The 16,302-nt window shown below is 39.7% G+C and overlaps 1 protein-coding gene across 3 annotated transcripts in view; it reads left to right on the top strand.

The window, feature by feature from the left end:
- The window catches only part of DPYD (dihydropyrimidine dehydrogenase), a 368,728-nt gene extending 358,283 nt beyond the window's left edge, over positions 1 to 10,445 (top strand). For all 3 annotated transcript variants that reach the window (XM_069862153.1, XM_069862154.1, XM_069862152.1), the window contains 2 exons: positions 6,171 to 6,311; positions 9,015 to 10,445. In XM_069862153.1, the coding sequence (XP_069718254.1) occupies positions 6,171 to 6,311; positions 9,015 to 9,185 (312 nt within the window). In that variant the 3' untranslated portion in view covers positions 9,186 to 10,445. The remainder of the gene's footprint in view (positions 1 to 6,170; positions 6,312 to 9,014) is intronic.
- Positions 10,446 to 16,302: the final 5,857 nt, after the last annotated feature.

The raw sequence follows: 16,302 nt of genomic DNA, 5'->3' as shown, positions 1-16,302 counted from the left end.
GCCTTTGACACAGTTTCTCACAGCATTCTGCTTGGGAAACTGTCAGCCTCTGGCCTGGACAGGCGCACACTCTCCTGGGTGGAAAACTGGTTGGCTGGCCGGGCCCAGAGAGTGGTGGGAAATGGTGTGAAATCCAGCTGGAGGCCAGTGACAAGTGGGGTTCCCCAGGGCTCAGTGCTGGGTCCAGCCCTGTTCAATGTCTTTATCAATGACCTGGATGAAGGCATTGAGTGCACCCTTAGCAAGTTTGCAGATGACACTAAGCTGGGTGGAAGTGTTGATCTGCTGGAGGGTTGGGAGGCTCTGCAAAGGGATCTGAACAGGCTGGACCGCTGGGCAGAGTCCAATGGCATGAGGTTTAACAAGGCCAAATGCCGAGTCCTGCACTTGGGGCACAACAACCCTGTGCAGTGCTACAGACTAGGAGAAGTCTGTCTAGAAAGCTGCCTGGAGGAGAGGGACCTGGGGGTGTTGGTTGACAGCCGGCTGAATATGAGCCAGCAGTGTGCCCAGGTGGCCAAGAAGGCCAACGGCATCTTGGCTTGTATCAGAAACAGCGTGACCAGCAGGTCCAGGGAGGTTATTCTCCCTCTGTACTCGGCACTGGTGAGACCGCTCCTTGAATACTGTGTTCAGTTCTGGGCCCCTCACCACAAGAAGGATGTTGAGGCTCTGGAGTGAGTCCAGAGAAGAGCAACAAAGCTGGTGAAGGGGCTGGAGAACAGGCCTTATGAGGAACAGCTGAGAGAGCTGGGGTGGTTTAGCCTGGAGAAAAGGAGGCTGAGGGGAGACCTCATTGCTCTCTACAACTACCTGAAAGGAGGTTGTAGAGAGGAGGGTGCTGGCCTCTTCTCCCAAGTGACAGGGGACAGGACAAGAGGGAATGGCCTCAAGCTCCACCAGGGGAGATTTTAGACTGGACATTAGGAAAAAATTTTTCACAGAAAGGGTCATTGGGCACTGGAACAGGCTGCCCAGGGAGGTGGTTGAGTCACCTTCCCTGGAGGTGTTAAAGGCACAGGTGGATGAGGTGCTAAGGGGCATGGTTTAGTGTTTTATAGGAATGGTTGGACTCGATGATCCGGTGGGTCTCTTCCAACCTGGTTATTCTATGATTCTATGATTCTATGATTTAATCCATAATTTTTTTTCTAACATTTTTTCTTTTCCTCTCTCTCTCTTTGACAGTAACTCACCTTTATTGTCAAAAAAGACCAGGTGGAAGGCAGACATCTCCCTAATGGAGATAAACACTGAAACAGAGTGTCATTAACTATCTTTGCAATGTTTCATCCCCTTTCCATGTATTCTCTGGAACACACATGAGGGCACTTCTGCAGAGCTCCTTGTTCTTTCACAACCTATTGAATTCTGAGAACTGCCCAAACAGATAGAGAACTTGGCATCAAGTGTACAACTTTACTATCTAAATGTCAAATGCTTTGTTAGGAGTTTTTTATGTTACTTGGTAGTGAATCAACTTCAGCATTTATATCATGGTTAAAGGCCCCTCGGAGACCTGAAGACTGATGTTGAGGCCTATCCTTAGGCCAGAATGTCATTCACAACAGGCAGACCTCTACTTCTGCTAATCTAAAAATTGCCCTGTTTTCTTACCTGCTATTGATGCTAATTTCAGGTGCACAAAGTTCCTTGTCAACAAACCTTCCTCCTGAATAGTGTGTGACATGCAAAGTGTTTTGCAGTGACTAAAAAAGTTCGATAAGGCCATGCATGTGTCTTCCCTTTGAACTTGCTATATGAGATGCAGTACCTGCACTGTGTCTGGCTTTCTAATGATCTGATGGGAGGCCTGTGATGTTCATCATCTCTAGAGCACAGTATGGTCCTTTACAGCGTGGTCTGCATGAAGATGGAGGTCTGCAAGGAGCCATACCTGAAACATGAATTGTATTTACAAATGTAGGTTTACTAATATGATGGCTAATGAAACGCTAATCACCATAAAATGTTTGGTACGTGAACATAAAAAATGCAACTAGCTAATAAAAATAGGATTGTAAAAACAATATCCTACTGAACAGATCTTCTCCTTGTGTATACTCAAAACCACATCTGTCTAGCTTAGTAACAAAATGATTTTTTTTTCTGTACTCATTAGTAACATAAAACTAATGTATTCTGCTCAGATTCTCTCCATAGCAACTAAATTCCCTGCCTGTTCCATTTGCAGGCCTAAATTCCTCTCCCAGTTTGTTCAGTGCAGTTTTGTTAAGAGCAGGACAGAGCACAGCAGTAATTAAAGGAATGCTCTAGGTCCCTGAGATTGCAAAGGTGTAACTTAGGACAAAATTTAACTTCCAGCTTTTATTTTCCTTGCTGCTGGTAATGCATAAAGCAGAAAGAACACAGCTTGACGTTCAGAACCTGGCTTCTGTTTGCAGGTCTGGCAGTTGGCAAAAAAACTCATTATACTGTAAAGAGTGCAAATTTGATCCGGAGGCCATTGAGATATACCAAGTGTGGAGTCCCATAGTGCCATTTTAGACAGTTGCTTTTTGGAGTGAAACTGCTCTTTAAACAGTGAAAGCTGATTATTTCTTGCTGCACTGTTTATTTTGTTCCAAACGTTTGTGATTTGATGGAAACAAGAAGCTCTGAGATAGCTTGAGATGCTGTAAAAGAGTGCACCTGCAAAACATCTTTTAAGTACTATTGCTTTTTTCATCAATAAAGTCTTGAAACTTTGCAAATGAATAAAGATACAGTGTTTGCTTGAGAGAAAGAAGTGATTAAAAGACACAACACCCAGGAGAGTAAATGAGCAGTACATCATTGACACAGTCTTTTGAAATCACTTTCGGGCCTCTAAAATGCCATCATCATCTCTATTTGGGATTCTAAGCCCCCCAAAGTGTATTTTGTAAGCTGTGAGAAGTGAGACTTGGTTACAAATTCAGAAATCACCATGCCATATGCATTGTTTCTGTTATTCCCTGTGTAAGTTTGTAACTGGAAAAATCTGTTTTGATCGTGTTCTTCTAAGCAACCATTTCCTGAACTACTTAATGCTATACTAAACCTTGGACTGTCTCCCTCCTGTCCCCCAGCTTTTCTGGAAGGCAATTGACCACCTCACTCCTTCCTCATTTGAAAAGCCTTTTCTAATTTCCAGCTTTATATTTATTCATGGCTGGCTTATAATCATGTGTTCTTGTGCCAGCATTGTCATGCGTTCTCCTGCACATGTGTTCTCGTGCCAGCATTGTCATTTAACTTAAATAGCTCTTTCCCCTCCCTGATGTATATATAAAGAGACATTATATTCCTGCTTTGCCTTCCTCTTCCTAGGCCAAACATCTCATGAGGCTCTTTTTGTCTTCTTACAAGCATGGCCCTCCATCCTATGATTATATGAGTAGCCCATCTCTGCAACCTGTTTGAGCTTTGTGGGATTTGTTAATATCCAAATGATATTTAAATAATACAAATGTGAATCCAGAACCTCACTAAGAAAACTGTTAATAACATATTCCATTTAAACGTCTGCTTTTGTTAGATTTTTGTTAGATTAAAAAGCCCTTCACTATCAGGAATCTCCCCATGTTGATACACTTTTACAACATGAACAGGCAGTAGAAAGCTACTGTACTGTAATACAGGTTTTACATAATTTCTTCAAATTCTTCAGTACACAAACCAGTACTTCCAGATGACACATGCATTTATGACATACCATGGAATGTTTAGAGAGACAAAATAGAGACACTTCTAGGATACTTAGTATTGCTGGGGGCAGTAGATCACACAAAGACACGTGTACTTTGAAACCTGTAGCAGGTATGATAAAGGTAAGCCTACACAAGACTTGAAACAAGCTGGAGCTGAATTCTACAACTACAATTTTTCAACTGATACAGATGACTGCAGAAACCTGAGAACTGAAGCAACCTGAAAAGTGCTTAGCAATTCCCAGTAAATCCTTGAATTTTTCTGAGTAAGACATGGAAATGAAAATGCAGTAGTTTGAGTAGGTCTTAAGCGATCATACTTTATTGAATTAGTTACTGTAGATCATCAGTGGAGGCACAGTAAAAGGCCGTGTGTTCAAGTCTAGTCCTTTGCAATACCAAAGTAAGAAGTATTAGCTGAAATGCTTTCATAGTAGTTAATTGACCTTTTACAGTGGTTTAAGCAAACAGATTTTACTTCAAATTTGCAGTGAATTTGGACCATGCACATAATCAGCTTGCACAGCTCTATTGATGACTGCTAACTCATTAAGCTGTGATAACTTGCATGCTTACAGTCATCTGTCCACACTCATCATGCTGCCTATAGCAATGTGCCATACCTGTCTTACGCTGGAAGAGCATTAATGTTCTCTACATGTTGCTGAGAAGAACTGGAAAGCTTTTAGGACTGAATGAATGCAACCAACGTATTCCACATGTCAGCAAAGGTGTTTGAGTGGTTTTGGAATAAGAAAACAGTACAATTACCCTGTCCTTCTTTCTGGGCTTAAGATATGGTTGAATTTTCTACCTCAGCAGTCATTAAGAGCAACTTCATAGATCCTACCACTGCATCCAGTTAAACAGACTTTTTGTCTCATTGCGTAAAGATACTATTGTAATTTAAATCCTGAAGGCCAGGTAGGCTTCTAAGTTAAAAAAATGAGATAAGCAATAAAAATGTAAATTACTGTAATCTGGTTCTTCTGCAGTAAGAAGTGAAACAATGTATAGAGCATTGTATGTGATTATAAATTATACGGGTTAAATAGAGCATATTACACTTAAAATGATTGCTAATCGTTTTCAGAATTTATTTTTTTTTTACTGATAGGAATAAGGTAAGTATTGGTTCTTCAAGAAAATATTGAGAAATAGAATCCAAAAGGAAATCCTTATGTTTCTTGGTGATGCAAGACTACAGGCAAACACTTTGAAGCTTAGAATTCTGAGCAGACTTGTCTGTGTCTCATATTTGGCTTGATCTTGAGCATTTTTCAATTGACTTGGATCAAATTCTGTGATCAAAATCATGGTGACTTCTTGGTTTATTATAGTAGAATGACTTTGAAGGCAGTTATGTTCTCCTATCACTCAATGAGATTTCTTTAACAGTAATAGCCCTTTTCAAAGCAAAAGTAAAATGTACTCTTGCATCACATAATTTTTATTTACTGAGCACAACTTTATCTTAGCAATGGAGAGTCTTGCACATAAAATCAAACTTGTTTGGCAACATGGTACTGTTGTAGAAGTGTGCTTAGTAAATTCACAAAATACCCAGGCAACCAATAGAGTGCCACAGAGTGGATCTTTATAAATGCAGTCATATTGATCATCTGTGCTATACTTCCACAAGTTAAACTAATTTAACTGAGGAATAGCTGTAGTCCAATGTAACTGGTCTCTACCATTGACTCAGTGAAGCTGAACTGCCACTGAACTTTGGAGTTTCCCCTGATAAAGAGTGGAAACGGTTTGCATCAAGTAGGTCCTCAGCTGCTTTTAAAGAACAGGTATTCCCCTTGTGGTGTTTACCCATACACTGCCCTGCCAAAACATTTACTGTTGCAGCTCAGGGGTCTAAAGTTGATTCCACAAATTCCTCCCTGTGAAGTTAACAGAAATGAACCAAAACTTCAGGACTAGACCCACAGCTTACTCCTGCACAATTTTTGCAATAAACTGATGATCGCGTCGTTTACGACTCTTACTAAAGAAAGAAAATCAGTTATTATTTTCTCTGTCAGTTTATTTGATCATGCCTCTTTCTTTTCATGCTGTGAGTTTTTAAATCTATGCTAATGAGAAATGACCAAGCATGACTTAATTGTTTGTCGCCCGTCACCCCTGTTCTATTCTTCACTTTGTTCCTTGAGGTTTCGCACAATAATGGCAAAACAATAACACATTCAAAATCAAGTACTAAATATGTAACCTACTCGTGTAACGTGTTTGTATACAAGTATATACTGCTAATACTGCCCTCCGTCAAAATGTGCCTGGACAGAGCATTCTTCGCATTTTACAGGATGTACGAAGGTCAGCAACTTGGAAATTGTAAGAAAAATCATAGACGTCATCACAATGCATGGCCAAATCTTCCATATTAAAGTACCAGAGAGCATTCCTGCACATCTGTAGAAACTGCTTAGGTATCTTCTAAATGAGTCAATAACTTTTTTGTTTCCCTAGGATGTAATTGGAAAAGCACTGCAGTATATTGGAACATATGGTGAGCTCTGCAACACAGAGCAAGTTGTGGCTCTGATTGATGAGGAAATGTGTATCAACTGTGGCAAATGTTACATGACCTGTAATGATTCTGGCTACCAGGTAAGAGCACAGCTGTAATGAGCAGAAAGACACGATGAGTTATCTTTCTGCTGCTGGGAAGAAAGAATCCACCTTCTGTTAATGAGCAGGTGGTAAAAACAGATGTCTAAAGTATTGGATTTGAACCCTAGCCTGCTCCCAGGCTATGCCGCACAAGCCCTGTCTGAGCTACTTGCATGGCAGTGAGAGCACCACCCAGCATGACTTCTTCTAGAGAGCTATGCAGAATGTACTCCACTCACAAGCCAGCTATAGGTCAATCTCCCAGTGCCTCCTTAAGTGTTAGTGGGAAGTGAGATTCTTTTTAAGAGTAAGAAAATGAAGGAGACCCACATCAGATGGCAGTAAATGTAGTTCTTTGGTGGTTTTCAAGTACATGAAGGAGAAAAAGAAAAATTCATCCCTTCCCACTGAGGGGATGTGGGGAGACAAGAGTTGTTCTTAACGCCAAATGCTTTTTAAGAAACCTAGTCCTTGTTCTAGCAGCGTGACTGAACTTGAACTAATCCAGGTTTCAGGCAGGTGGGCTTTTGTTTTAATCTTGATTGAGATACAAATCCTTTCTCCAGGATAGCTGCCAGGGTTTAGAACAGCAGGTTGAAGTTTGCAGAAATCATCGTGACCAGAAAATAGCACAATTTTGAGCTGGGGCTCCTGTTCACAGCAAAGTATTTCTCTGATTTGTGCTCGGTACAGTAACATAAGCTGTATGAAGAGTATCAGCATTTCTATGTGCCATTCCTTGCCATGTCCACTTGAGCTGATGGACTGGTCTGCAATAAAATTGGCAGCAGAGGAGGACTCATGTTCTTTCAGAAAACCAAAACATGGTCTAACATAACCTCCACAGAATCCAATATGCAGTACGCAATAATTTCTATGTGAATTTTTCCATTCATCCCAGTGTAAGAATAGTTTGACAGAAATAAATATTTCAGCTGAGCACCAGGTTTCCTGTGAACACCATGACCTTTTTTTTTATCCTTAATTCTATCTAATCAATAGTAGGTATGATGAATCTAACTGCTTACAGTTAAATGAGTCTTCCCATTTAAAATCAACTCCTGCAATTAAAACAAGTGTGTCAAAGGAAAGGTAGACATGGGGTTTTTCCACTCATGAAAAAATTAATGCTGCATTTATACCAGATTAGGTTACCACAGTGGCCTTTTAACTGCCTAAATTTCTCCTTGACACTGCAATCTTCACCTCTTCACCTCCCATCGAATATCCCAGTAAAGGGAAGAATATAGCTCTAGGAAAGCAAAAGACTGTGTTTATATTTAGTATAACTTTCTTCTCTATAACTGGGCAAGAAAAAAATCAGCACCAAAAAGACCAAAGCTTAAAACCCCAGGATGTTTCCCAAGCACAAAAAAACAATGGAAAAAAAATTGCAACTAATTGCAACGAAATTCTTAGTTACAAAGAAATCACCTCCCACTTCAAAACAGCTTCTGCTTTATGCTTATCTTTGTTTCAAAAATATCCATGCTCCTCTGCAAAGCTATCACCTTGTATGACTCAAATAGAAAAGCTTTCCTTAATTTAAAGTTAGCAGTCTAGTCTTGACTTCCTCTCCCTTTTTAACTCCCTTTCAAGATGATACGCATTGTTGTTAGGGAGAGAGGAAGGAGTCCTTAAATATTCACAAACCAAAGCTGCCTTTGTGCTCAGGCTAAACTAAAACTTGTAGATTCGGGGCAGTTAATACCTACTTCATGCCCTTGCTGGTTGCTACAGCAACTTCTGTGCTCTCCTAGCAGTCTAACTCCAAATGCTGCAAATTTGCCCTTGGAGGCAACCTGCAGCTGCACGGAGTACTTCCCACAGGTCCTTCAGTTGCTGACGGTGGTTAGGGAGAGGCACTACTTGTTTGCAGGTAAGTGAGAGTTCAGCATTCAGGTCCGATTTTTCCTTACTGAAACTCTTAAAAGTAGATATTCAGTGTTTTTTTAAATTATTTTTTACAGTTCTAGGCTTGCTTCTCAGGTACCAAAGCTTCTGGGGCCGCGTGATGCTTTTGTTTTTGCTTTTAATTGTCGTTCCCATTATATCAGGAGCTTATTTCATTGAGACTGCAATTGTTATTTCATATTCAAATACACTTATCACCCTAATTGGTAATGATGATTCACGGCATGGAAACATGAGAAGCAAAGCAAGCTCCGCCTGCCCAAAACTCAGATACCCCTTTTGAAGATTTGCAAAAGCAAATAATCATACAAGGCACAGTGTGCTATATTTTTCTCTATTAAATTAGGTTGTTTATGCTGTGCTGAAAATAAAAGTCAAGTGAAAACACTGCAACCAGCATTGTGCTAAAGCTGTACAGGCATGTTCTGGTGTCTCCTCTGAACCAATAACCCTGGCAAATTGCTGTCTTATGAAATATTTCAATCATACAAAGGAGAAATATCCCTCTGGGAGTTTAAACATCTTGGGCTCAACTCCTCCTTTTGTAACCAGCTCTTGTGGCTGTGAGCTTTTGCTGAGGCATAATTTGGCCCATATTTCTAATTTTAAAATGTTGAGAGGGGGGCTTGTTTTGTTCCCTGCCAGTTGAACAGTTGCTATAGCTGCAGTGCAGAATCACACCAAGATGTCTCCAAGTGCTGTAGCGCAGGAAATGCAGGCACTAAAATGGGAGCAATTTTGACCTTTTCTGTGAGTGACATCAATAATGTTTATTCCTGTTCACAGGCTATCCAGTTTGATCCTGAAACCCACCTGCCCAGGGTTACTGACAGCTGTACAGGCTGCACCCTGTGTCTCAGCGTCTGCCCTGTTATCGACTGCATCCGCATGGTTTCCAGGACAACACCCTACGAACCAAAGCGCGGGCTGCCCTTAGCCGTGAACCCCATGTGTTGAGGTGATCAGTCCGACAGCTAATGTGAACTTTACACTTGTTTGATGCAATTGATTTGCTTTCTAATTAGTTCTTGAAAATCTACTCTTATAAAAAAATGTAATATTGATAGCCGTTACAATGAACAATGTGTTTTCCAATTACTATTTTTACAAGAATTAAGTTTTGAAATTACAGAAAGGCAGCAATTAGTCAGTCTTGGCAGTTGGTTGACCACTTTTTGAAGTGTAACTTCCTCCTTACAATTCATACTGTAATTTCAAAATTCTTCTACAGACTCTTTAATCTTTATGTATTTTCTGGCTGTAAATATAATTAAGAAAGCATTTTTAATGAACTACAAATCAATGTACAAGCTAACTGTTTTCAAGGAGGCATTTTGTAATTAAACATTACATTTAGTTTTAAAAGAGTTTCTTAGAAGATGTAATTAACCACATAGCATTCAAACAAAGCAATGTGCCTTCTATTTTTCTATGGGAACAAATGAAAGTGAGTTTAAAATAGAATATAAGAACTGGATTAATCACTTTCAAATACTACAGCATATGGTAATGTCTTTTTATAATCTTTTCTAATTCTTTCTCACACTAGCCACTTTATAGAATAAATTTGCTGTGCACTGACACATGCTGGACTCTTCAGATTTGTGTTGTGTGCTGCATGGCTAGCTTGATCATTACTTTCTTCCCCCCAGTAAACAATAGTAACATCTCAAAAAACTGTTAAACTGGCTTATTATGAAGTCTAGGTTGCATTTCAGGATTCTGACATGTGACAACATTTTTTTTCTCCAAGCTCATCCTTTAAATAACTTTTTAATTGTGCCAATTAATGTTCCAGAATGTACATGTTAGAGGTCAGAGATTTGATTACGTTCAAATGGAATACACACACTGCAGACTACATTTGCCAAACACAGACACTTAGGGCAAACTGGCAAGATGATTTCCTCCTGTGCCAGTTCTTCATACTTACTGGTTAAGTATGGTTATAATAGTTTCACAACCATAAAGAAATACAGATTTGTTTTTCTTGCTGAACAATAACTCAGTTTTAATCCATTTTCATTCACAGTAGGAACGTTCTAATATGATGATATTGCTGTCTGCTTTACTCCACTTAAGAATATAAAGCCTTTTGTTTCATAATAATGATAAACGATCGATCAATTCCATATCTTTAATCCTATGCTGTGAGCAGCAAAAGCTGACTTTTGTTACTTGATTTCTGAATTGTGCACCAAATTATAAATAAATGTTGAAAGAAACTCAGGTTTGTTGTGGCTTTTTTTATTATTTACTAAACAAATTTTTCTTGTAGAGGCTCATCAGGTGGTGTTTCATGATCTCTAAGATTCACTCCAGGAATCATTACGGAGTTAATTCACGTGTACATTATTCTGTTAATTGCCTACAGGGCAGAACGCAGCAAGCTCTTTGGCCCTTTCTGGCACCTCTTTGTCTTCCTTTGACTTGTCTTTCTTTTGCCTCCCTTCCCCACGTGCGCGCGCACACACACACTTGCATGCATACACATGTACACTCTGTGTCACTCCAGTGTGTTTAGTATCCTCACTCTACCAACACTGTTTTGCTGATGTTGAGGCTTGCCTGCTGAAATTGCTTGGTAGGCTCCAGCCCAGTGTCTCCACTAATAGCCTTATCTCAGTTTTTTAATTTTGTTCTTCATCATTGTGGATTCTTCACACTCAGATGAAAACAGAAGCAGATATTGATACTGCTTGGGAAATATTTGCTGAAATTTCTTTAAAGCTTTTGATCTTCTAGTAGTTTCTTATCTTATATGAGCAGTAGAGTACTCAAAGGAAGAACAAGCTGTTTTGTGAATGTTAGGGGCAAAGTTTGGAGATTCTTTGTGTGCACCTACTACTTGGTATGTCTTCTGAGAAGCTGGCTGATGGGCAGCATGCCCTTGTGTGCCCATCAAAATTAGATAATCTGCAGGTAATAGTTCATGTTCTCATTTAGTAGATGCAAGGCGAAGTACCTATCTTCTCCCAGGCTGTTACCAGGTACATCTTATTTTGTATCCTACCTCTCACAAACCCTGAGGGTGAGAGGCAGTGTGTCACCTGCAACTAAACCGACCAGCTTCTCAAGATCTTTCCATGTTGCATCATCAGAGCTGATTACCTTACTCTCCAGCTCCTGAGGCATCACATCTGATAGTGTGGCTTCTTTTAAATACAAAACAATGCCAGGAGACCTAATTTAAATAGCTAAGCACATGAACATCATAAATGTAGCAGCAAAATGAGAGCTTTTCCTAGGACATTCAGTAGTCACAGGAATCCAGTATCCCCAAGTAGCTATAAAACAAACACCAGAGTAGTAAAGGCACTCTTTGTGAATCAAGATTACAATCAAGATTGTAATTTGTTTACTGAAGAAAGAATAATGGGTTATATTATGCAGGTTTCTTTCTCACTGCCTCTTCTGCACTCTTGTCCTAACAAGTCCATTAACAGTTTCAGGAAATATGTTCCAAAATGTATGTGAATACTTTCTAGTTCTGACAGCCAGAAATAAATGTGTGTGTTGCAGTAACTCAGAGAAATGGCCGCATTTAGGTCTCCTGCAGGGCTGTCTTTAAGTCATCAGGGTAAGGCAAGGTGTAAACAGGCAGGAGAGAGCCACAAAGGACATATTCCTGGTTCTTATAGATTTTTCACATCTGTCTTGGGGAATTCATCCCATTCAGTGTGTTCAAGAGCCAAGGAAACAAATCAGAAAAATCTGGTCAATTCTGCAAACATTGTAGCCAGTTATTAAAAAAGGGATATGAATTTTCAAAGTGCAAATGGTTTCAAATTAAGCTCATATATTTCAGTGATTTAGCTGCACATTTAAGGAATTATGTATTATTAAAGACATGCTGGATTAGATCCTGCAGCCCTAGCCCTTGCCACTTTCAGACAAGTTATCCTATTGATTACTATTATAAAATATTGTAAACTATATTTAACAAATTAAATTATGATAGAAAAGCCATCCTTCATCCTCCAAGAGCACATTCTTATTCACATCATATTCCTGAACAGAGAAAGCTCCCCATGTTCAGCGTATGCTCTGCAGTCCAAGAAATACTTGAAAAAGCTGCCAAATCCGCTTGTGTGAATCCCAGTGCACTCGTACATTTTCACTGGAAAAAGAGATGTTTTGCCTTGCTAACAGTCTATACAGGCAGTTTGGGTTTTGGCCTCTAGGATGAACAGACATAATATTTCCACGGTATTGGATTGGCAATGTTAATAGGCACACTGAAAAATCGCATAGGATTTTTAAAATATATAATTTCCTAATTTAAAATAAAATATTGAGTTGACCTCAGCAAAACTAAAACTAGCTTTAGTGCATGAATCTGACAGGTAGCCTGTGTCTCCAGTGTTGAAGACATGTATGAGGTCTGATACACAAAAAAACCGAGACTAACCCTGTAGCTCAGAGGAGACACAAAGAGATGGTTATAGAATATGGTCTAACCTGTCACAGTGAGACAAGGCTCAGCTTGATCGCTTCACTCAGTACAAGTGGAAATGTGTTCAAACATAGATGTTTTCTTAGCCATGGTTGGAAAATGTTGATATGCAAGAGTAACAGCGAGATAGCATCAGGTTTCTTGTGAAATTCACAATGGAAACTTTTCAGTTATTGGCAGAGGCTTATGGTGAAGAGATCCCAAAGATCAAGTCAGTGCTCAAAGGAACCCATTTTTTGTCAGTAGAAGATGTGAAAGCAAAAAACAATAGAGATCTTTAATGGCCTTTCAGAAAGTACTTTGCAGAATTGCTTTGAACACTGGCAGCACCTATGCAGCTGTGTGTCAACTCAGACAGGAACTATTTTGAAGACTATCATCATGGTTGATTTTCTTAATTTGTTGGATAAAAAAAGAGTTACAGGCAGTCTTGCGTGTTTTGTATTATACCTTGTGTACTGCTCCTTGCTCTGATGCTTTACCAGTCACTAGAAGAAGCCTTCATTGAAGACACAAATTTGCTCACTTCACAAAATTAGAACAGGAGCAAAATACAAGTTACCTGTCTTTGTTGTGCCTTGGAGGACAAGGGCCTTTTAACTGTGTGGCCTCTGGGTGAGGTGACTCAGCAGCTGCAGAGTGGCTCGTGGTCATTTCTGCAGTATCCCTGCCTTCCAGCATTATTATTGATACTTTTCGCTCCTCCAGTTTTGTTGTCTTTAAGCTTTATCTCAAGGTGGCAGAACTGATTGCTAGATTCAAGCCATCAACTTCATATGCCATAAACCCCACTTTTTTTAACACAATCCAGGACTGTAGTTGTAGAAATGTAATGTAAAGCATAGGTATTTTCTACCCATAGAATATCCTGCCAACATATTCTGTATATATCTTTCATTATTTACCTACTGTAACATGAGGTTGGGCATGTTGTTAAAATTTTATATTTTTCAACATGTTTCCTAGTAGAAAATATTTTTTTCTAATATAAAATATTTATTTTATTGGCAAAGACTTCACTTTGCCAAGCTGCTCCACTTCCTTGATGAACTGTGGAAGATAGGTTTTCATTGGCAACATCTGACAACCTGGCAGACTCTCTCAGCAGCTGGATTAGTAACTTCAGCATTGCTTCTGGGTCTTTCATATAATTAGTCTGCTTATGGGCCATCTGGGTCGCTTTGCCTCTGCTGTTTCCTTTCTTTTTCTGAGGAAGAGTAAGCTCTCCAGTTATTTCTCCAGGACATCAGTTTTTAATAACTCTTCCTCAGGTTGGTCTGCTTGGTCTTGTGCAAACGTCCATGTTGGTCTTGCCCAGGAGCAGAGACCTCGCTTTTGTTCCTTTTTTCTCAGAGGTCTGAATCTGCTCATCATGACTTTTTGTGATGTGGGAGCAGAGCTTCTCATAGCTACCAAGCAAAGAAGCTGGAGGTCAGCTCAGCAAGTGAACATTCATTGCCTTTGCACAAATAAAGCCCTAAATGATCTCAAATCTTAATAGTAAATACACGCACACAGATGCATGTGTATTTGCGCACACACATATCCACCCCCTTCTAGTTTAACTAAACTGAAGTTACCACAAGGAAATGTAATTGCTCATTTCTCTCTAAAAAACCTGCAAGTTGTTAAGCTTTACCTTTATGTGCCTGTCTTTCAAACACCAGCAGTGGGCAATATATGTGAATTAACTTGGACTGAGTGCTGGAACAGAAGAAACTCCTTCCTGCTGCGGCTGAGCAGCTGAAAACCATAGCTGTTCAGTTTAGCTAGCCCTTGCCGAGTATTAACATACCTTTGAACTTACTGAGGTTTCTTGTGATGCTGTAGATATACCAGCCTTCTCGCATATACTCAGCATTGCAGTGCAATGAGTACAGGGGAGATGTCCCACGCTCCGCAGAGAGCTGCCGTTGCGCCTTAGGTGGCTGGGTCTTCCTCTGCAGGGTCAGCTATGGCATTCCCTTCCAGCCTCTAGATGTGGCATTTGGGCAGTATTCATCTGTCTAGCATGGGCCTTTCACATATCTGGCATCCAAGATCCTTAAGATAAGGACAGCAAATAATTTCGAGCTGTTGCTCACACATTTTTGAGGTACTGTGTAACATTCAAGAGAGTCGTAATAAATGATTTTCATATGAGTTGAATAAAGCATCTTGCAACCATTGATTGGCCCTGTATTTTTTATTTTAAGATCAAGCATTTTTCTTCTTTGTCATATTAAACAAGATATAGTTACAAGTTGCTCCTCAGTGTTACTGCCTTCAACAGCGAAAGCCCTTTTGTTGCATTCCAGCCAAGAAAGAGGCAGTCAGTATCAAATGCCTGCTAATTGCACTGTTAATTGCTGATGAGAGTCACACACCACCTATTAGAGCTAATCATCACCCTAAAGGACATTTTGCTTACCTGTTTAGTCTAGAAAGTACTTACTGTCACAGCTTTTATTTCTGCTCGTTGGCAAAAGGTTTAGGCCTCATCACTGAATTCCTCATACTCATTTGCTGAGAAATAATGTTTCTCAGGAATTGAACTCCTGTTATCAAGCAGATTAGATGTCCTGCAGATAAAAGTCATCCACTTTGTGCAGGTGCAAAACGCCAAATTTTGTAAGCCTGAGTTCAGTGAGGGGAGTCAGTGCCTTCTCTTTCTTGTACAGGTGTGCTATATTCTGTTTTGTTTATTGTAGGCAAAGTGAGTGATGTGGAGTTTGACAAATCTCACTATAACAAAAGGGAGCCAAAGGGAGTGGAAGCAGCACTCAGCTTTACATTGCTTCACCATTGATTTTAATAATGATAATTGTCTTCGGCACTGCTAAAACAAGAGCAAGGAGTGAGGGATTCCTTATCGAAGTCTTTAAGAATTATTATTTTTAAACAAAATCATGAGAAATGCAAGTGAGAAGAATATAAAGCCTATTTTCCATAAGGTAAAATAGCTAGCAGGGTGGTAAGCACAATTATGTCTGGTGTCTGAGCTGGCACTGCAGTGATCTTCTGTGCAGTCACCTGCCTCGTAACTGTAGGAACTTCCCATTGTAACACATTTTCTTGTTCATCATCACGTGCAGAACAGCCCTTTTAAAGAGCCCCATGCTGCACTCTGTGCATCTTTTCTTTTGACTGTGCATAGGTAAACCTCTTTCCTAAGTTTTATGAGGTGAAAACATATATGCTATTTTATGCTATTGGCCTATTTATTGGATTAGCTTGAGGATTTGAAGCAAAAGCTTAAGATGATATTGAAAACACACATCACTTCTATTGTAGCTAAGAAAATCAGCTTTAGAATTAGAGAGACCTTGTATCTGGCATTATGTATAGCCCTTTAGCTTTTTAGCATGGCTGTTCTTTGTTGCTATAGCAACCGAATTAACCATTTCATTAATATAATGGAATAAAACACATTTATTCATTTTTGCACTCACGGGTAATCCACATTCAGCTTTCAGCTTACTCGTCAAGCTGTGTCCCTTTCACCTCAGCCCCAGATTTTTCCTCAGCATTGCCAAAGGGTTTTTATTTGTATTTTTCCTTGTTGGGGAAAGAGTGAGCTGCTGTTTTTTTGAAGAATGTTGTATTTTTTGTAATTAAATTTACCTTCATTTCATTGGC

The sequence above is a fragment of the Phaenicophaeus curvirostris genome, chromosome 8, assembly GCF_032191515.1.
Source record: "Phaenicophaeus curvirostris isolate KB17595 chromosome 8, BPBGC_Pcur_1.0, whole genome shotgun sequence".
Taxonomy (NCBI): Eukaryota; Metazoa; Chordata; class Aves; order Cuculiformes; family Cuculidae; genus Phaenicophaeus; species Phaenicophaeus curvirostris.
The sequence above is the reverse complement of the archived record's forward strand: the minus strand, read 5'-3'. Positions and strand labels throughout refer to the sequence as shown.